Below are 22,629 nucleotides of genomic sequence, written 5' to 3'. Positions count from 1 at the left end.
GTGGCGCAAGGCTTCCACTTGGGCAGTCTCAGACTCTTGTCTCTGCTTTTCACAGATGATCTGGTTCTGTTGGTTTCATCAGGCGGTGGACTCTAGCTCGCACTGGAATGGTTCGCAGCCGAGTGTGAAGGAATGAGATGGTCCATGGTCCTCAGCTGGAAAAGATGAGGACTTCAACCACCTGGGAGGGGCTCAGAGTACCGCTACTCTTCCACATAGAAAGCAGCCAGTTGAGGTGGTTCGGGTGTTACGGGGTAGAAGTAGTTAATAAAGTTAATGCTTTATTCTGTCTTTCATAGGTTTGGTTTTATTATATGAATGTTTGTATATAATTTGCATACATTTATTTTAAGTTTTTTTTTTACTTCCTACCCACACGTTATTCAAAGCAGCACACTGCTTACACTGCATAAAAAATGGGAGGGGAGGGCAGTCAGAGGAGTCACAAAGCATGTACAGAAGTACCACGAGTATGAAGAACCTAGCAATTCATCAGAGCAACAAGATGGATAAGCCAGACACAATCCCAAGGAGATTGGTCCTGGAATGGTCTGTGGAACACTCCGTGGAACTGGAAAGGGAAAGGGAGGGCTGGGTTCTCTGCTTAGGCTGTTGCCCCCACGACCCAGACTCAGATAAGTGAGTCTGGGTTGTGGGTCACTGATTTATCCTTATTTAAGGACTTCACTGTCTTTCAATTACATTTTTAACCTTTGCATTCCATGCCCATTCAGGATTTATGTTACTTTTAATTTCTTTCTTCTTTACTTTGATTAAGTAAACATTCAGTGGTCAAAAATTACTTTAGTAAAAAAGATATGACAAAAAAATTCCTTACAGGCTTACTGATTTTGGGCTTCTGTATGACTGCCATAAATTAAAGGAGTAAAAGTACTGACTGAATGATCTACGGCAAATGCCTTTCTAATTCCTGCTCATAGATAAACACAGATTTTAGATTACTTTCAGTAGAAGTTTCATGGTTATTGTAGTTCACTAAATTTGGTTAAAATTTCTTTTGAGTAACTAAAATGAAATTTCAACTCATAAAATTAAAACCAAACGTGGTGGTTTGAGTTTTGGTATTTGAACATTTAGTTAAATTTGTCAACATAACAAGCATATAGGTGCTTTGTTGAATATGTTTATTAAAAAATGGGATGCAGTCAGATCCACAAACACATGGCAAAACATAGAAGAGCCACATCAACAGGACAAGACTCAACAGGACAAAACTGAGACACAGGACAAGACACTCTTTTGAGTATGCCAATGTTCACATTTTGGACCGAGAAGACAGATGGTTTGAAAGACGAGTCCATCTATCTCCACTATGAATGACCGTTGTTGAACAGGGGTAGTGACTTATAACATCAGCTATCAACCACCTCTAATGCAGTCCTGACATACTGTGCCAGGTGCTTGAACCTCCACTCGCACCTTGCATTAGATGACCTCATTAGGTCACATGATAGAACGGGGCCGTCTCACAGTGGTTTCATCCTTATCTTCCACCGATGATAATGACCCACACCATTTTTCACCCCTTTGCTCATGTGATGACACTCATGATTAGTAATTGGTATCTTTAAAAGCTTCACTTCTCTCTATGAATGACAGATGAAATGTCTTCGCAAACTTAAAGAACTCCTTTTGCCTTCTTTTCTCAGGATCCTAAGATCACAGTGTTGAAGTACATCTCAGTATGTGCATGTGCGCACTAAAGCAAGACAATGACATTTAGAATTTTACAAAAACACTGACACACCCACCTAATCACCTGCCTATTCATAGTGTTGCTGCTCCACCTTCTTTTCGACGCAATGCAGTTGCATTTGTGTATTTAATACAGTCACTGTCACACTGAGAAAGAAGCAGGACCACACTGCCACCCATACACCTCTGACCGACTTATCAAGGTAAGAAGCATGTGATCTTTTCTCAGGTTAAGAAAAACATTCAATCATATAAGTGGAGAAAAAAAAGAGTAAGAAAAAATTAAGAAGCTATAATGTTAAAGCTATGAGCAGCGTGTTTTTTGTTGGTAAAATGTCCCCAACAAACTTTTTTTTTTCTTCTATTTTATGAAACAAGGTTATAAAATTTAATTCAGGTCAGTTATAACACAGTCTTTTTTTTTAGTCAGTGGTACATCTTTGGGCCAGGTTTATGAAACACAACAATAGGTGAATTTTTTTTGTTGTTGTTGTTTTTTAAAAATAAAATCAAAAGGCAGGTGGCACGGTGATGAAGTGGTTACCATTGAGGTCTTTGGGGTGTTTCCTGTGTGGAGTTTGCATGCTCTCTTTGTGTTTGCATGGATTGTCTCTGGACACTCCAGCTACTTCCCACAGTCCAAAGATATGTGTGGGGTCAATTTTCAGTTGACTATGAAAAAAGTCCATTGAAAGTTGTTTACTTTGTCTTTCTGAATTGAAAAAGAGTCATCTACCAGGTAATGAGCGAGTCAAAGTATTAAAGCTGAACCTTTGCAGCAGATAGTCAAAAATAAATAAATCAATAAAATTAAAAATGATCAATTACTGAATAAGACTCTACTTGAATGCAACATATTTCGAAAAGAACACTAACATTCAAAGAACAAGATTTGCATTTTTATCAGGGTATTTTTTTTAAAAACACATGCAAATGAAGACAGCACCATAACAGATTTAACCAAACATATAAAGCTCAAAGGCATTTAGTGATTTGATGCAGAGAAACAGGACTTTTAGTCATGTGAGAGTAGGTTCTACAATTTCCTGTAAAAATTTACAGTGCTACCAAACCTGCTCACTTGCATATGTTGAAAGAGTGTGATGTGATTCATTGCTTCAACCTGATAAGCAAGTTTTCAAACATTGGTGAGAAGGGATTCCAGGTTTCAGTCTCGACTTAAGCCCATTCCTCTTGACTTTGGTGGTTTAACTTTTTTTCACTTTGTTTTATTCAGGGGGAAAAAATTGGATTTCAGAGCTTTACTGTAATTTCTATTTTCTATTTTCTTCATTTCTGTTTCTATAGAAAGACACAATGGAAAAGGGATTCCAAATCCCAGCACCACCATACCCTGGCCCCCCTCTGGACTACAATGCAGGAGTCTTCCAACAAGGTTACCAGCAAAGTGTCCAGCCTGTTGTCCAGCCTGTTGTCCAGCCTGTTGTCCAGCCTGTTGTCCAGCCTGTTATCCAGCCTGTTGTCCAGCCTGTTGTCCAGCCTGTTGTCCAGCCTGTTGTCCAGGCCTGTTGTCCAGCCTGTTATCCAGCCTGTTGTCCAGCCTGTTGTCCAGCCTGTTGTCCAGACAGGTGAGAAATTAGAGGTTACTAGTCATATAGTATATTTAAATACTTAAATACAGTGCTCTTAATTTATGATTCATTAATGTTACTTTAGTCTATGTGGTTGAAGGTTAAATCTGAATTTGGTGTCACAAAATTCCAGGTTTAGTGGAGTTTTAGTAAGGATGTATAATTATTAAAGTCATTTTTGGCTGTGTTTTGTTGTTTCTCGCAGTTAGCCAAATGGTGGTGGTGCAGAATCTGCCAAAATGCGTTCCTGGACAGATGTTGTGCCCTTACTGCCACACCAATGTTGTGACTAAAATTGAGTACAAAATCGGACCATACACCTGGTTGGTTTGTGGCCTATTAGGAGTCTTCTTGTGAGTCAAAACCCCACTATACTCACACATACACATGAAGAAATTTGAACACACTGCAAAATGTCATATAAGATTATTTTCTCAGCAACATTTAAGTAAATATCAAAGTTTTTTGGTATTTGTGTGTGACCTGTTTCATCAAGTCATCATTATACCAGATGGCCTGATGAAGGTAGGACAGAAAATCTGTAGTTTATCAAACATTTCAACAAAATTTGATCAAAATATTGATTTAGTCTGCCTGTAGTTTAATGGTAGTTTCAATTAATCAACACCCTCAAGTGATAACTGTCAGAATCTAAACAAAGTAATCCAGGTCAAAAACACTAGGAAATCAAAATTCAACTAATCTTAAAGTAAAACAAAATGCGAGGTAAAACACAGCAAAGGGTAAGGGGGAAACTATATAACTATTAAATAAACAGAGTATAATGAGGGAACAGGCAAAAGGTGGGAGGAGCTGAAACCGCTCACAAATAATTAGACACAGGAAGTAGAACTAAATACAAAAAGCTAGGGACAAGATGTTGTCAAATGAAACAGGAATCAACTAACACTGACCTGGACAAAGACTTGTGGATTTGAAAGACAAAAGGCAAAAAACAGAGACAAAATAGATACAATAAACACAACGGCTGCTCAGGAAAAAGCACAAAGACAAGACTAGGACATAAAAAAGAAGTTTCATAAGCAAGAACCCAGTAACCAGAAATATAGAAAACAAAACTCAAAAGCACCAGGAAATGCTGAACTCAGAACAAAATAATACAGAGAATGAGCTTAAATCATCTCTGAAATCCAAAAAATAAAACCACAAGTCCACCACACTCAAAACTAACCCAAAACGCTGGCTCGAAGACCCAGGACCATGACAGAAAGTTAATAATTTTCTCAAAATGTAAATGATCGCACTCACTGCTTTACTCACACTCTGGGTCATGTTGTGACATATGACATATAGTTTACAGTTAATCCAGAATGCTGCTGTGAGACAGGGACCAGAAAGAGAGAGCATATTTGTCCCATATTAGCTTCTCTTTGAAGAATCCCTGTTAAATTGAAATTAATATTCTTCTCCTCGAATACAAATTCTTAAATATTCAGACTCCGTCTTCTCCTTCTTAAGACCTTATAGTACCATATTATCCCTATGTAGCACCTTGCTTTCACACTCCAGGCTTACTTGTGGGTCCCAGAGTTTTTAAAGATTTAATTGGCAGCTATCAGGCTGTTTCCACAAAACCAGTCCCAGAGTCAATTTGAAAGACCGACACTCTCTCTGCTTTTAAGATTAGACTCAAAACCTTTTTCTTTTTTTTCGGATAAAGTTTATAGTTAAGACTGAATCAGGTGATCCTAAACCATACCTTATTTATACTGCAACATGCTCAGATTGCTGCAGGACGATGTGATACACTGGAGTTTGTGAGGCACTGAGTATTTCTTATTCACTCTCCTCTCTTCACTCCCCAAATTATTATTAATATTCAATCTGTAGAATGAATGAGTTGATGGGCATATGATAACCGTTTTGATGCTATTCTTGTTCACAACAGGTGCTGGCCTTGCTGTTTCATACCGTTCTGCGTCAATGATTGCAAGGATGTGGAGCATTCCTGCCCCTCCTGCAGCGGCATTATCCACGTCCACAGGCGCATGTGAAGCAGAACTGCAGTGTATGTTCTACTGAAGCAACAGCAGCAGGGCATCTCTGTGCAAACAGACATCCTCTGTAACCCTGTGCTCATCCTGTACACCTGTTTCCATGTTTTAACTGTATATAAACTGAACACACTGAATATGTAGCTATGTAGAAGAGCAACAAAGAAACTCCCTTCCTTTCCTTTTAACTTAAGAAATCACCCTTTAAGAAATCACTTTATATAAATTTACTGTGAAAATATGAGTTAGTTATCAGGACTGTTTTTTCTTCTTCTTTGTTTTGGTGACAGTGGTGTTGTCTCTGAATCAAATACCTCAACGTTAAAGTGAAGGAAAAAAGCCTTAAATGAAGGCGTGTGGGTTTTTTAAATAACATACCCATAAGTAAAATCAAATTTAGATGTTTTAGCATTTAAAGCTATTCTTTGATTTTTCATTTAGATGACATATTGAATGTTTTCATTTAAATTTCTGATATTTTAAATATTAATATAACACTGATGACAAGATTAAAATGTCAGTGCTGACTAATTAACATTAGTCATTGTTTGCGACATTGTTCCATTTTTTTTACAAACACTGGAACCATATTTTCACATTTACATTAATAAATAAATTCACGTTTTTACCTTTTTTATAGTTTTTACCTACAACAATCATGTGATATGTCTTGATTTATCTGTTTATATTAAAAACCTTTACCGAAGGTGCTGCTTGTTAGATGTAATGATGATCTAGAAATAAAATTCAAATATTAATATAAAATAAACATAAAGGCATTTATCACCGAAGTACAAAATTTCTTGACTCTACCACTGACATTTGCAATGGGTTTTAAGTCAATAAAATTGTTACTGAAGTAAACAAGCAAGGATATGTCTAGATCAAAATGTAAGTTTTTGAATATGCAAACAATGCAAAATATTGTTTGTTAAATGAGCAAAATAGAGAAAAATAATTAGAAGAGCATAATCATTTGAGTGAGGCATACATTTTTTCATTAAAATTAAATTAATAGGGGTATATTTTCACATTGACACCTATCACAGAGTGAGAAGTGTCAAAATAAATTCATGGTATGGGATATAGTGCCTCCCATCTGCTACATTCAAAGTTTTTTTTTTTTTTTGTATAAGTTTATATCCTTGCTTGTTTACATCTGTAGACCTCTTAAACTTTTCTTTGGTAGCCCAGAAAGAAGAGCATTACAATGATCAATCCGTGAAGACACAAATGCATGGACAAGAACCTCTGCGGTGTCGCTTGACAAAACTTGTCTGATTTTGGCTATGTTGCTCAAATGATAAAAGGCGGTCTTTTTTTATCTCTTTTACGTGAGACTCGAAGAAGAGCACCATGTCGAACCACATGCCCAAGTTTTTTACCTTGTCCCTGCAATTTATGACACTGTCATCAATTTTCAAGATGAAATTTTGGGACAAGTGCTGAAATGTTTGTGGTCCGATGACCATCAACTCTGTCTTATCAGTATTTAGGAGCAAGAAATGATCTGATAACCAGCCCTTAACTGCAGATAGACAAGATTCTAGTTTAGAGACTTCAGCACAATTTTCAATGGTTAGAGGAACATAAAGCTGCAGGTCATCAGCGTAACAATAAAAAGTTACATTAAAAGAACGTAAAAGAACACCAAGAGGCAGCAGATACATAGAAAACAGGAGGGACCCCATGCCTCACTGCACAGGTCTCGGGAGAGAGATCATTTTTAAAACCAGCAGTCTGAGAGCTCCCAGACAGGTAAGATCTCAGCCATGATAAAACATTTAGCAGGTAGAGGATCCAAAGAACAGGTTTTACATCGAGCTGCTTTTACAAACTTAGTTAATCCAGACAGAGAAATAACCTTGAAGTCAGAGAACAGTTCATCAGCACCAACAGGCAAAGCAGCAGAGTAGTCTAATGAAAAGCTCGAGGAGGGAGTAATCTGATTCCTAAGTGTTTCAGCCCTGTCTCTGAAAAACATAAGAAAGTCATGAGCTGTCAAATTAAAACAGTAGAGAGATGACTTACTCTCTGTAAGTTGCGACACTATGTTGAATAAGAGTTTTGAGTTATGTTTATGACTCATGATGAGATTTGAGAAATTTGAAAGAAAGAAATTTGCTTTCGCTGCAGACATCGCTGATTGAAAAAAAGACATTGAGTCCTTCCAAGCCTGGAGAAATACTTCTAGTCTGGAAGATTGCCAGCGACGCTCTGCTTTTCTACAATTTCTTCTCAAATTCAAGAGCTCCTCATTTAACCAGGGCATATCGTTTGTTGACATTTTAACTTCTTTACAGGTGCAACAGAGTCCAGTAGAAAAAGTGTAATATTAACGTTCGCAGTCAAGGTGTCCACACATAACTCCTGGGTAAAAATGGGGTCCAACACATCAGGTAAATGTAATTTAACTCCAAGCAATGCTTCGGGGCTAATATGACGAGATGATCTCAGGGGTAATTTTCCCTTGTCAGAAGCTGAAGATTTAGGGATTAAAATATCAACTAAAATTACTGAGTGGTCTAAAATAGGTAAAACACAGTTTTCAGTCACCGATACATTCAGTCCGTAACCCAAGACAAGGTCTAGGGCAGGGGTCAGCAGCCTTTAAGACCCAAAGAGCCATTTGGACCTGGTTTCCATGCAAAAGAGAACACTGGGAGCCGCAAATACTTTTTGACATCTAAAATGAAGATAACACCGTATATATTGTTTTATACCTTTATGCTTTGTGTGAACAACTAAGGTGTGTTGCTTATGAAATCCATGAAGTGCTACAGAGAAAATTACATTTTGAACTCTTAAAAAAAATATAACAAAAGGAAAGACACCAACCTGAACTAAAACGATCCATGTAGCAAACAAAAACTGTTGTGAGCCGCCACCCTTATCTCGCCTTTGGGCTTTTGGAGCCTTGACTTGACTTTTAAAAATAATTCGAAAAAAAAGCACTATGCTGCTGAAAAATGAAAAATAGATCTTTGCAAAATTCTGCCTAAATATGTATTTTACCAGGTTAATGTGTGTGGCGGGGCGTCGTCTAGGGTGTGGCCTTTACATGTTGGCCCAGACACAGATTGTGTGAAATTTGAGGAGTCAATTACATTTAAGAAATCTTTGACCAGGGGTTTATCCTCACAACACAGATGAATATTAAAGTCCCCCCATATAAGAATCCTTTCATAGTGAGCGATAAAACATGTCAAGAAGTCTGAAAATTCCGAAGGAAAAAAGTCGTTATATTTAGGTGGACGATAGATGACTATAATTAGAACCACGGGACAGCTTAAAGTCAGGAGTTGGGACTCAAATGAGGTAAAAACACCAGGACTTTGTATCTGTTTGCACTTAAAACAGTCAGTGACATCTAACGTAATGCCAGTATTTGACACAGTGGGTGTTGACAAAAGAGTATTTTCAGGAGGAGCTTTTAGTATCACCATTTAAACTCCTGCATACACACCATCCACCCATGTCAGGTACACTACTAGTCTCCTGACTTTAACTCCACTTCACATATTTAAACTTCTTCAATCAACTTGTAAACAAGCAGGTAGTTAACATTTGATAAGCAGGATGATTTGATTATAGCTGCCAGTGCAGAGCTGCTGTTGTATAATATTAGTGCATTTTGAGTATGCTTAAAAGATCATTTCTACCTTTTCTAAATAATAACAGCATCAGTGATAATATAGTATAGTATATAAGTATATTATAGTTCACTGTCCTTATTATACTATAATAAAAACGGAGTCCTTGCAGGTTCAATGCTGTCTTTTCATGTATGTTTTGATAGCAAATTACACTATTGATGGCCATGGTTTTATTGTTAATAATTACAATGTAAATCTGGGTTTCCAGCCATGTGTCCATCCATGCTTTCTTAGATGACTATATTTTTAAAGACAAACATATTTTGCCTAATCAATGTGCATTTTACGGCGTATATTGTAAGGATGCTGAAGATAAGACATTATGTCACCCCCATAGGAGCCCCTATATGAAACATAATAACTAGGGTTCAGTGTGGCTCTGGACTGAGAAGAGACCTGAGGTGGTATAAAGCTGGAATATGCCTCTTTTTTGGAATGTAACAATAGTCACTCCTAGATTAACAAGATTAGGACTGATGAATTCTGTTAGCGCTTCTCCATTTCTGTCGTAAATGCTCACAGGGACAAAACAGGAAACACATGCAAACTCTAAATATCAACCTGTGAAGGTTTGTCAAATATTTTAAGTCTGTGGCAAAAGGATCTATTTATTAAACTGCATTCAAACTGCATGATGTCATCTTAATTAACATGAGGTCAGGACCAGTGTTGGTCAAGTTACTTGAAAAGGATAATTAGTTACTAATTACTGATTAACTCTCAAAAAAAAGTAATCCCATTGCTTTAATCATTACTTATTTTCAAAAGTACTTAGTTACCTTTCAAAAAACATGATAAACAACCTGAATACGTAATAAAGCAACAGACCTTTTAGCACAGTTCTATTTTTTATGCATAATCCATCATATAAAATTGAATCAAATGGAAAGCCTCTTGTTAAAAATTGTTTTATTAGTTTTAATTTTTTAATTTTATGCACATTACATTAAGCAAAAATTAAATTATATGCAACAGTCTTTGGCTTGAAGAAATTTGTTTAACATTTAAACCTATTTTCTGCATATTCCAGCATATAAAATAAAATAATGTTTTGTGTTTACACTCGCTCTTTCAAATAGCTGCAAGTAAAACACAGCAAAAAATAAATAAAATCAAAGATTCAGTGGCACTAGGTCCTGTTGCTATTCAAGCTATTTTCACCTGTTTAGCAGGAGTGGGGTGGGTGCCCGGTGCTGCAACAGTCATGTCAGTGGGCGTTTCCCTGTGAATTTCACATTCCCGTGGTAGCTTGCTAGGTGCTTGCACAGATTTGAAGTTTAATTTTTTGCTGTAGAAAGTTTTCTTCCCACACAGAGTGTACAGTAAACGCTAATGTTTTTGTCACTTTTTACAGAATCAAACTTAAAGTACACACAGCTACATTCACACCTGAAAATATCTTAAAAGTTTATTTTGTGACCCATAAAGACTAATATTAAAACTACGTAGCTGCCTGCATTGTTGGATACTGGAGCCGGCTGGGCCACGCTATGAATTCTGGAATAGGTTGGGCCACGACGGATACACCGTCTCGTCCTTCAACTGCGACCTGTGAAGGATGCAGCCTATTTTGGGAGATCTCGCATAAATTTAGCTTTGCTGTTTTTTTTCTCCAATGTCCCTTGCGGAGCTCCGTAGCAAGCATCTACGTCCCCAGTGGCATCATGCACTAACAGCATGAAAAAAGACTGCACATACAAGGAAGCAACTGCCTGACAATTGGATTCATATTTGACACTCTGTCAAATGTAGAAAAATAAAATTAAACAAGCTTTATACAGCATATTGTGGTAATTATTGAGCTTTAAAGGCTTTGTATATATTATGCTGTAATGTGTCTGAAATTCAGATGTTTGTTTGCATTGTCACATCAATCAAAATGCCATTCTAAACTACACTAAATGACTGCAAGTTGTTACTTTGTGTTTACTGCACAGACATGACCTTTTTTAGTGGTACCTCAAGGACAACTCATTCATTTATAATGTTTAGGGTAATGCCAACCTAGGTAATCAGGTATTATTACTATTTTATTCTAGTAACTTTTAATCATTTTAGTAGCAGGATTAAATGACAATGAGCTGCACAGAAAAAACAATTCATCATCACTCTATTCATCTATAATTATAAACTTAAGCTGCTGCTTGCCTGCATGTGAGGGCTCATTATCTGGATTACACTGACATGATCGACTCAGCATGACACTAGTGTGCATACTTGTTGTCCAGCACTGAAAATTAAGCTCGTCTAATGGCCACTTGAAGCTGTCTCCAAAACAGTTGATCCCCGTAGACTGCCGTATTAAATTAGAGCATAATAAAGAAATGTATCAAAATAAATAAAGTTTTGATCTCGGCAGATAACTTACCAAACCTTAATAGCTGCATAAAGTTATTATAGTTATGGAAATATTACCTTTAACTGGCGCTTCCCCTCAGCTCATTCAAGCACAGAATCTTGGTGCCTCTTGGAACATTTTTAATGCTCCCTGCTGACCAAAGACAATGGCTTTCTATATTACCAGTCTGCTCAGGAGGTCTGTGCAACATTTCTGGTGAGCAGTACTTTGTTAATAGTAATAAGGAGGTATGTGGGTCTGTTTATTGAGTCTATGGATGCAGCTTGCTAGCATTAGCAGACGACCTAGCACTCCACATTATGCTCACTTCCATGTAATCAACAAGGTCGTGACAGAAATCCTTGAATTAAGACTTCACAACTTTACAAATCATGGCTATGTCCTTTTTTTATACAGTCTATGCTTTACTTATTTGTGTACCACAAACCAGCTTTGTTTTTTCCTGCCTGCTCACTATCACTGAGCTCATACATCTGTCAGAACCAGTTTCTCACACACTAATCCAAACTGGCTCAGTGACAATGGTAGCTGCTCATTATGACTTTCCCAATGCCGTGTCCCTTTCTAACATCACATGCAGGGTAAAGGATTAATCCTGTCTAAGCAGACTTGGCTGAATCATGTCTTCCAGAAGATTATGCAACACTCTACTAGAATAGATACATGGCCACAAGGCTCACCTGTGTAGACTGACCACATGACACCCATCATTTTATATCATGTTGACACATGCAAACCATCAATAGACATCTTGCCACCTGAAAAAATAGCTTTGGTATAATTTATTGATGAAAGATGAATCTATACCTCCCACAACTATGGGTGTGCAGAAGACTTTTACAAGTGGTAAGAGGAAGACGTGGGAGCTTGAATGTGCAAATTAGTGACTAATACTGGGCTGACTGTGAGATGTTTGTGTACTGCACTTATTTCCTATCTTCTTCCTAGTTATACAGGTGCATCCGCAAATCATACTCAACATACTCCCAGTGTGTGGGTGAACGAAAGTAAGCTGGGATTGCATCTCTGACACCTCCACAGATTCAGCGTGAAGCAGGGAGAGAGAGCGGCGCAGACATGCAGACAGAATGGATAGAAAGACGACAGAGGGAGCGAGAGAGTGAGGCAGAGAGTGAGAGAGACGAGTGAAAGAGACAGAAGATATATTTGACTGTGTGGGTGTGTGAAGTATCAAGGCATGCATCATAATTGTGGATTCTTCTTGGAGCAGCTGGACAAGTCAGTGCATCAGCAGGACATTTACTGGTCTTTCAAATTGTGTTATTTTGTACTTTAAAACAGTGGAAGCTGTGAGCACAGACAGCGACATTTTGAAAGACAAAATGGAAACCGACTTGTTTCTGCTGCCTCAAGGATTTCATTAACAGGGAATACAAAATTACTTCAACTAAGTGAAGTGATGCCAAAAATGATTTGTGGAAAATTATGATACCTCTGCACCCTCAATAATAGGAAATCAAGTGAAGACTTTATCTGAGGTGAGTTGGAGATTCTTAGAAAAATCAAACTGTGTTGAAATTTTGATGATGTTTTGTTTATTTTTTTTTTATTTGGTTTGTGCTTGTGTTCATTATGTGTATTAACTTATTCTTGTATTTCAGTTTCAGACCTTAAAAGGACATTTCTGCCTTTGCTTGTTTACAGTTTGAGGGTTAAAACTTTTTTGTACAATGTTGAATTGATTGGGTTTATACTGTGATTGGAGTCATGCTAAGGAAACCTTTTAACCAATGTGATTCTCAGGAATCAGTACAAACACTGAGTCTCTGTATGTGTGTGTGTGTGTATGTGCATACTCCTATGTTTTTCTGTGATTTGGGGTACTGAACTCGACTTCTCAAAAGCCCAGTGTGCAATGTAGCCAGCCCACGCTGTTTCCCGTTTCCATGGAAACTATTGCCCAGTGCTAAAAGCAGGTCTGTCGTGTGGATTGAATGCGCGAGTATGTGTCTGTGTGTGTTTGAAACATCTCACACAACAGGTATATTGGATGTTAACAGATATTGACTGCTATTTCTACGGTGTTGTGAGGATGCAGTAGGAACTAATATGCAGAAATTTACCTTCACACTCACATCCCTGCCTCCCTCTTCTCTGGAGCTTTCACCCCAGTGTAACCTTCCTGTACTTGTATCTTTGTCTCTTTCTTTTAACCCTTTCTCTGTCTCTTCTCACCAGCACACTTTTTTCTGTCTCTGTCTTTAAGATGGCTCTCAGCCACATTATCATCTGCCTCCTGCCACTCATTTGCTATGGGTCATCCCACCCCTCTCCTCCGCCACCTCCTCCCCGGGGATGTAGTGTGGATGTGGATCCTCCATACAGGGTGCTCTGCGACCTGGAATCAGTCTGGGGTGTTGTTCTGGAGACTGTGGCCTGCAGCGGCGGTCTCACATCAGTGGTCCTCGCTGTGCTCCTGCTAGTCAAGATGCGCTCCATTTCTGATCCTGCCAAACGCTCCAGCCTGGGGCCTCTACTCCTGCTTCTGGGCACACTTCTTGGGCTTTTTACCATCTCTCTGGCTTTCCTGGTGGGGAAGAACCAGGCGCTCTGTGTGGTTCGAAGGGCCTTTTGGGGACCCCTTTTTGCCCTCTGCTTTTCCAGCTTACTAGTGCAGGGTGTGAGGCTCAGGAGGCTGGTAGCTGGAAAGGCAAGCCCATCTGGCAGCTCCCTTGCAGCACTCGGTCTGGCCTTGGCCTTGGTTCAGGGGATAATCTCTGCCGAATGGGTGCTGCTGACTGTAGTTAGGGAGGGTCACCCAGCCTGTGAATATCCACCTTTAGACTTTGCCCTTACCTGCAGTTACACTTTGGGGCTTCTTCTCATAGCCATGGGTCTCTCTCTTGGGGTGGTGCTGTGTGGTGGAGAGCTGGCAGTAGATGGAGGAAGTGGCAATGACGAAGACAGAGAAGGAGATAGTGAAAAACGGAAATGGAAGTGTAACGCAATCTGGCTCGTCCTGTCCAGTCTCGCATCAGCATTACTATGGGTGGCCTGGCTGGGGTTTTACCTTTACGGCAGCCAGACGTTAAGGGGAAGGGGGAACAGAGAGAAGGGAGGGGGGAATAAGGATGCAAAAGTGTTTGATGAGCCTGCACTGGCTGTCGCCCTGGTTATTCAGGGATGGCTTCTGCTCCTGTTCCACGCTGTCCCAGAGACTCACCTGTGTCTCCTGAAAACTTCACAATCCGACACGCAAGACTTCTTTGACACCAGTCACACGTCTCCTCCTTCACATTACGGAGATGAGCTCCCTGCACATTCGCACCGATCCTTCCAAGAGAACCAGGCCTTTTCAATGGAGGAACACAGTGCAAGTAAGCCTATGTGACGTGTGTGCATGTCTATACCTGAGTGACAGAGATAACTAATCTAACAAAAAAGGGAACTTATTAGGTCATAGTTTCAATATGTTAGGTTGAGAGCAAAATACGTTTAGCATTTGAGTGTTTTACAGTAAATTATGAGACCACTGTTGCTAGGCAACTGGCAACAAAAATGGGGACCGTGACAACCTTATGAAGAGAAATGAAAAAGGAGAAAACAACAAAAGTAATTCATGTGGTTTGTCTTTTTAAAATCTCAGACATGTTACATAAAATTGAAATAAATCGTTTTAATTGATTGAATACATTTAATGTTACAGTTCCAAATTAGTTTTATTAATAATTTATAAAAGAATATTAATTAAAATAAAATTATGTTAGATCAATCTAAATATCAATTAGATATAAAAATTGGTATCTTACAACCACATTTACATTTTTCCCATTAAAACTCTTTGAGCCTCTCACGAGTTCATGAAAACACAAGGTTAACCAAAACATTTCAAGTCAAGCGGAGACTGAAAATGAAAAATCTGATGGGTACATGGTTATGGTACATGACACACTACTGCCTTCTTTGCTGCTTGTCAATCCTCTGCTTTTAATCACCTTCTTTTTTTTTTTACAGTAATAACTGAACTAATCCTACTTTGAATTGCAGGCCAGTTTTCCATTCATCATACATGAAAAAAACTACATCACCATCCAACCATGAATGGCAAGTAGTCTTATTTACAGACAGGGAAGCTCATTTCTAGGTACTGTATGGGAAGAATCCAATTAAACCTCAGAAAATGTCTGATTTTTCAACAGGCTTTTACTGCAGTACAGTTATGAGTCATCTCACTTTGATTGCTCGCTATATTTATTTGAAGCGAGATGCACAGATGAAGAGCTAAGCCTCGATAAGCCAGGATAAACAAAGAGTGAAGGGAATAGAAAGGCACATGCAGTCTCCAGCATGATGATGATATTTGGTGGTCCTTTTAGACTTCTTAATAGGCAGTCAGATCTAGAAGAAAGAGAAATTTAAAAGAGAATTTAATTTGTGGTTGAAAGCAAAAGGTAAAGGTTTCTCTTAGTTATATAACTGATAATGTAGTCTAAGCTATGTTTTAAAAACCGTGAGTTTGTAAGGGCAGCTGGTGAGTGTGTGTAATACCTAAAAATGATCCACTTCTCAGTTTATGAAAAAAAACAAAAGAAACCCCATACAAACAAAAGAACCAAACAACAATAAAAATACTGCTTGTGTCTCATTCCCATTCGCTGCTCCATATTAAGTCATGTTATGTAGACCAGTGTGAACTGAGCTCAGTCGCAAAATGGAAAAAAGAAAAACACCACCAACAGCAAACACTCTTGGACACTAATGGTGTGACTTTCTAAGTGCCAATTTATTGCATAATTGCTAATGCATCATTTAAATGAAAGATCAAAATCAGCAAAATAAATAAATACTGCTAAGCATTTTTGTGATTAAGACATAATATACTGAGCAATACTAACAAATCCTTTCAAGACAGTTTAAGTTACAGTGCACTGCTCTCATTTTTCTTTTGATGCAGTACTTGATAGTATGCGAGGGCTGGATGGTGACCTTCCGTTGTACAGTTTCTTGTGAGGCACTGTGGGATACGTGTACCTTTGCACTGGGGCACATGGGAAATACAGTTCAGGAGAATTTTGCTAAAAAAAAATCTCAGTCAAATGAGAAGTTTGAGTCTCATTCTATTGTTACATGTTTCAGAGTGAATCATTCTGGAATTTCTGACACAGTCATAACATTTATTAAAAAATGATTCACAGTTTAGCAGGTCTTTACTCTCCATCCAGGTCTCCATAGACAAACTCTGTGCACCTACACATGTAACCAAATGACTTTTCAAAGTAGTATTACTAAATCTCTAGGTTAAACTATTGGTTTTGAGTTTAATTTATTTCCCCTAACATAAATGAAACAAATAAAACGCACAAAAAACGCTACGTCCAGATGAACAGAACCAACTTTTGGAGATTTACTTACCTGGATGACTGAGCATGCATCAAGACACAACACTGTACTTGTAGTGACTTCAGAAAGTTGCTAAGAGACTGAGGTTGGGCTGCTAACATGTCTGACTTACTAAAAAAATTCAAAACATGAGATCCTGCATTGCACAGTGAGAGATGTTAAAGTTGGCTGTTGTAATGGTCTCGCAACCAAAGATAGCCTGGGACAAAATTCTGACAGTGTTAGAAATCAAGGATAACTATCTCACAATTTCACGGTAGCTGTGACCTACTTCAATTAAATAACCAGCCAACCAGGAATGCAGCTGAAATGACGCACTAATCAACTCAACACCAGCAGTTCCTTTTTTTTTAAATACAGCATGTCAACAGCTGCCTTTGTGAAAGCAACTAAGGGAATGTAGTGGAAACAAATAGCAAAGCGTCATAGCTCGTGACAGAGCAGTTTTCATTAAGCACAGAGTCTACATGAACCAAACTTGATTTCCAGCCCAGGTATATTAAATCCATGTCACATAGTGCGGCGTGAAATGAACTTATACAAATCAGAACGCCAGCAAATTTAAAGTGTTCAGTCTTTGCAGGAGACTTAATATGAACGCTAACAAGAAGAAACCTTGGACGTCACTAGACTGAGTATGAGCAGTCATCTGCCTCAATCTGTCTATAAAAGCAGAGTGAAACAAAGGGCACTGAGCAACAGCAACAGTATGTACTGAGCAGGTTTGTAAGTTACTGCAAATCAGAAACATGCAGGAAACAGAGATGCCTGTAGAAAAGAACAGAGGCAGAAAGGACAAAGACAGAATCAGTAGGCATGAAGTAACTGAGAAACAAGTGTGGGAAATAAATGCATGACATGAAAAGAGAACAGAACAAAGAAGGCAACAAAACAAGTGTTCAATTAATTCAAATGAGTCAAAATATAGAACTGAATTCATTTAAATTGCTTACTGCTATGAGCAGTAAGCAATTTTGTTATGGAAAGGCACCCACCTACATCTCACTGCATTAAGAATAAATAAATAAATAATAAATCTTCAATGGACTCTATGCAGTCCTGTGACAAACTAAGTACAGCCCATAATTCAATTACTGGTTGAACCACTTTTGGCAACAATAACTCACACACCTCTCACAAGGTCACACCAAAGCATTTCAACTGGGCGAAAGGCATTTTGGCCAAACATCTTCACTTTAATTTTGTCTGTCCGAACGATATTATTCTGACAGCCCTTCTAAACAAGCCATACTTCTTGTCTTTTTTAACTGTGCTGTCAAGAATTTAAATATTTAGCAAGTTAACTGAGTGTTGTAGAGTCTGAGATGCAGCTGTTTGTTATTTTTTCCTCTAAGCACTACACGGCCTTACCTTGGGGTGAATTTACTGGGATGTTTGCTGGGAAGATTGTGGCACCTGAATGCTTCAGATCAACAAACCACCAACCCATGTGGTTGGTGCCACACGAACCAGTGATCAACAAATCAAGTGCATTTGATTAGCAGCAACCGGATGCCACTTACCCTTTTAATTCTTATGGAAGCAGTAAGGGTGTACTTAGTGGCTGACACAATGCAGAGCCCTCTGACAAGTTTCTCTTTCACATGGTTGTAGTTTATTCATCCAAATAAAGATCACAAAAAGGTATATGATCAGTATGAAAGTTATACTTAAAGTCAGCTGCTTGGACTTTCAAGGTTATGTAATAATTATAATCAGATGACACATTGGTTATTCTTAGTACCAAATGCATCTTTTGTGTGTGTGCGTACCAGCTCTCCGAAGCGGAACATACCACGGCAGCCATGGAAGTATGCGTCCTGGTATCGCCTTCAGAGGGCATGTCTACCAACCTACTGAGATGGCTCTAGTGATGAACGGTGGTACAGTAAGTATGCCATAAACACAAACGTTGCGTTTTTGCCTCTAATCACTCTGGAATAACATGACTGTACAGTAGATTAGATACAGTAGAATGCTGTACTTTCTCACTACTTGTTCGTGTCTTATAGATGCCCACAGTCCCAGTTAACTACACTGGACGACGGTTATGGTAATATACGGGGCAAATGTTGAAGAGGACACACTTCAGTCACATTTTTGAGGGAAGAAGTATTAAAGACGGTACATATCACAAAGAAGCGACTTCATAAGAGATAGCTATGTTTACTGTGTTTGTGTTTTTTGCCACACATGTGCAGATTTGGCATTTTAAAAAGAAACTAGTGGTATTTTTGCCTACATTTTCCCGAAGGCTTTTTGGATGGATGTAAAGGAACAAGAGAGGGAAGAGAAAGCGACATCTCTCAGTAAAGTGATATTTTTCGATGATGCATTTTTCGATGAACACGTGTAATCTGAATTATAATACATACACACAAGAACAAGAAGTCTATTAGCACAACTAAATGTTATATTTAAAGTGTTTTTTTTAATTATATTATATTAAAAGAGACATATTGAATGACCTGTTGTTAAACCATGACAGAGTTGAGCTTAGAGGAAGACTTGAATGTGTTGAGGTAAACTCTTTTGCCTGAGCAGCACCAAACCAGTGCTGCAACATTCTAACTTTTGTTTATCAACCATGCTTACTTCATAAAAATGCACTTTGTATGTCATTTATTATTATTATTATTATTTTGTTTGCATTCAAGCTACAACTACAAATAAGCTGTTAGGATAGGTATGTAAAATACCTGCTTACACCCACAATGCTTGCACAGCCTCTGTTTTTCATCCTGGAAAGTCCCAAAGGATTCGCATAGTGATTTTCTCTCTATCTCTCGCCTTTCCAATATAAGTACTGTTGGGCAGTTTGCCACATTCACAGTGTTTACTCATAAAGGCTTTGTATTCAGCAGATCTCGTGCAGGGCTGTGGAGGACTATCAAATAGATTTTAAAAGGTGAATAAAAACTCTACAGCTTGTGGATTGTTTTTTTTAAACAAGGTTAATTTTTAATAAGCCTATGATAAAAAGCCATTTAATACTGCAGTACTAATCCTGCAGTATTAGTAAATAGGGTTTACTGTTAGTGGCTGTAATTTTGCACTTTATCAGCACTGATTACATCTGGGAATTGTGATATTTGACATTACTGGACATGCATGTAAAAGCACAGTTTAAAGGTAATGTATTTTGTCAAAACATAAGTGTTTTGTTTTCTAGAATTTTAATAACTGTATACTAAAGAAAATGACCAGTTGTTTGTGTTTCTAATAAATTGGCATTGGAGAGATCATTGACAAAACAGTCTCACCCCTCTAAGCCAATAAGTCAGAAAATTTACATTTAAAAATAAAACAATTTCTGGACAATCAAGCAAATCCCGTTGGCTGAGGAAGGCCAGGTATGTGTAAACCTAAAAGAAACAGGTAACAGTTTCTGTGGTCAGACTGTTTTGTCTTGCAGAGTTTATTGTGCATTATCAACATTTTTTAGATGTATGATAAAATCTTAAAAATGGCAGAAAAAGTAAACCCTTTGGAATTAAAAATCTAATTTTTTTTTATTGGGTTTTTATCCATTAACTGGTGGTGAGAAATAAACAGCTGTCATTAGTCTTCATTAAACATAGTGAATATATATTGACAAAGGAAAAATAATGAACCTTGGATCTTATACCTCCCTAAACTGTCATATAACGATGCTCCTGGGTTCATTTTAGGATTATATTTCACTGAAATCATTCTGTAGTACACTGGTTAATAAATTCATTCCAGAAAGCCATAAAATGTATATAAAAGATAGCTGTAGCTTCCGAGTCTGATAAGTAAAGCTAGTGCCAAAGTGCCTTAAACATGGGTTCTTTCTAACGGTCAGCAGGGGCCCTTGATGTTGCAAAAAGAAGTCAAAATTTATAAAAGTCTGGGCTCCCTTGATTCCCACCTTTGTAAGAACTTCCCCTATGAGTTTAAGGTCTTAATCAGTTGTTTCACATTTTTTGACTACAACAAGACATTAATTTTGTGTATTATGGTCCCACCTCAGTCAAAATGACAACAAAGCAGGCTTTATGGTATGTTGGCAAGACAGAGATGGTGATTTTACTTCAGGTTAGGCTTATTGTTCTCATTATTACCTTCTTACCTAACCTCTACTAGACTTCAGCTTAATACCACCCATCCTTACATTATACTGAAGCTTAATGGTGGTGATCACTTGGTGGAGTCCCAGGCGCAACAGAAACAAAAGTGGCCCAAAATGATAACACTGTGTGTGATATCAAATGTAAGTTTACATGTAGGGTTATTTTGATAATTCCAAAGGGTTTTCTTGTATTTTCTTCCCACTTTACAGTTAAACTTTAAATTCCATGAAACAAAATGAAAAGATTTGGCATAACTGTAAATTTAACTGGAAACCTTTGATATTTTGGGCCAGATTTGCTGACGTATTGCACAAGCAGAAATTGGGTTTTGGTGTGAAAAAAAAGTAACATCAGTATTAACAAAGACATTGCAGTAACAAGATTGCATGTCAGAGGTGGGATTTCAGAGATTTTTGTGACCGATCCAGTCGTGATATTTTACACTGAAAAACGGCATATCACATTTTTTGCAATTGATATTATAATGAACTGAAAGTGGGTGTGTTTAGATAACTAACCACACCTGTAAGTGCTATTTGGGGATCGTGCTCACGCACTATTTTGTCCTGTTTAGTAAATCAAGCCCATTTAATTACAATGCTGAAAAGTTTGTGTTGAATTTAACCTACTAAGACTCAGTTAACTTTGAGACTGAATTCTGAATCCAATCCTGAACAAGTTAGTAAAATGAGGTTGAAAAGCAGGTCTCACAATGTTCTTCTCTGATCTTGAGACCATTTCTTCTTACTATAACACTAAACAACTAAACTGTGAGTGATTTTACTTTTGTGTAAAGCCGTGTGTTCTAATATAGTACAATGAAAATATGATCATTGTAGGATTTTTTTTAATGTATTAAGCCTATATAACTGATTTTTAAACATGTACTGTAGTTGTTCCAAATGTGAAAAAGCACTGGTATTTCTTTTTTGAGATCCTCTTATAATGATAGCTCTGTCACTGTTTTATGGCAGCATAACATGAATGTCTGTAATGTGATTTGCACAAAGTGACTAATACATCAGTGCACCTATTCTGTTAAATATACCCTGGTGTTGTTGTTTTTATTGTTGGGATAACTATAAAGTCAGGTACTACTACATCTAGTTCAGATGTATCGTCGTCAAGTGTTCAGTGCACTGTAACTGAATCACAAATAAAGAAAGAAATGGTGCAACTGTTTTAACACCAAACTGGTTTCCAAGCAACACTTCAAGCATATAAATGTATGTTTTCTGAAAAGATTATCCTTAAAATTGGTCCACATATTAGTCCACACATTCTCCTTAACAATCCTGATCTAGAGTGTATTTTAAAACTTAATATATATGCAAATCTGCTTATGATACTTAAGCTATATCATTAGCTTTGAGTGTTATTTAGTAGGACTGAAACTACTGATATGAAGGCACACACATCCCCCTTCTCTGTGTTATGTTAAATCACGAGCCAAGTCATATCACATAAATAGCCAAAAATCCTCACTGCATGTGGGAGTCTTCTAAAAATAAGTAAGCTTTCAGTAGTAAGAACGTCAGGGACCTGCAAAAGCATGGCCTGCTGGATGATGGAGATGGAGGAGGATTGCAGCTAGCTACTAGGAGCAGAGCTGGATTCGGATGCGGCTTCTTAAACGTCCATTTCCAGAATGAAAGCTGGGTGACAGAAAACTGTATGCTTGGTCAAAATGACTGTCATGCACATGGAAGAGTATAAAGCTAATGGCTGGATCTGCAATGGCTGGCTACAAGAGGTTGCAGGGGGAGGGTTACATGTTAATAAAGGCATCGGAGACCTGTCGCTGGCTTCTGGCCTTGTTTAGACTAAAGGGGATGT

At 38.0% G+C, this 22,629-nt stretch overlaps 2 protein-coding genes across 2 annotated transcripts; both read left to right on the top strand.

Moving 5' to 3' along the window:
- The first annotated feature begins 1,788 nt into the window (after positions 1 to 1,788).
- On the top strand, positions 1,789 to 5,567 carry LOC121814665 (lipopolysaccharide-induced tumor necrosis factor-alpha factor homolog). The gene is made up of 4 exons (XM_042221635.1): positions 1,789 to 1,919; positions 3,025 to 3,305; positions 3,514 to 3,661; positions 5,218 to 5,567. Exons 2-4 carry the CDS (start codon positions 3,092 to 3,094, stop codon positions 5,321 to 5,323), a joined length of 468 nt encoding a protein of 155 aa, XP_042077569.1. The 5' UTR covers positions 1,789 to 1,919; positions 3,025 to 3,091; the 3' UTR covers positions 5,324 to 5,567.
- Positions 5,568 to 12,302: 6,735 nt separating this feature from the next.
- On the top strand, positions 12,303 to 21,986 carry gprc5bb (G protein-coupled receptor, class C, group 5, member Bb). Its single transcript, XM_005925124.3, has 4 exons — positions 12,303 to 12,837; positions 13,566 to 14,676; positions 18,475 to 18,587; positions 18,712 to 21,986. Exons 2-4 carry the CDS (start codon positions 13,566 to 13,568, stop codon positions 18,754 to 18,756), a joined length of 1,269 nt encoding a protein of 422 aa, XP_005925186.1. The 5' UTR covers positions 12,303 to 12,837; the 3' UTR covers positions 18,757 to 21,986.
- Positions 21,987 to 22,629: the final 643 nt, after the last annotated feature.

The sequence above is a fragment of the Haplochromis burtoni genome, unplaced genomic scaffold (genome assembly GCF_018398535.1).
Source record: "Haplochromis burtoni strain Fernald_Lab_line unplaced genomic scaffold, NCSU_Asbu1 Contig_70, whole genome shotgun sequence".
Lineage (NCBI taxonomy): Eukaryota > Metazoa > Chordata > Actinopteri > Cichliformes > Cichlidae > Haplochromis > Haplochromis burtoni.
This window is presented reverse-complemented; position numbering and strand designations above follow the sequence as displayed.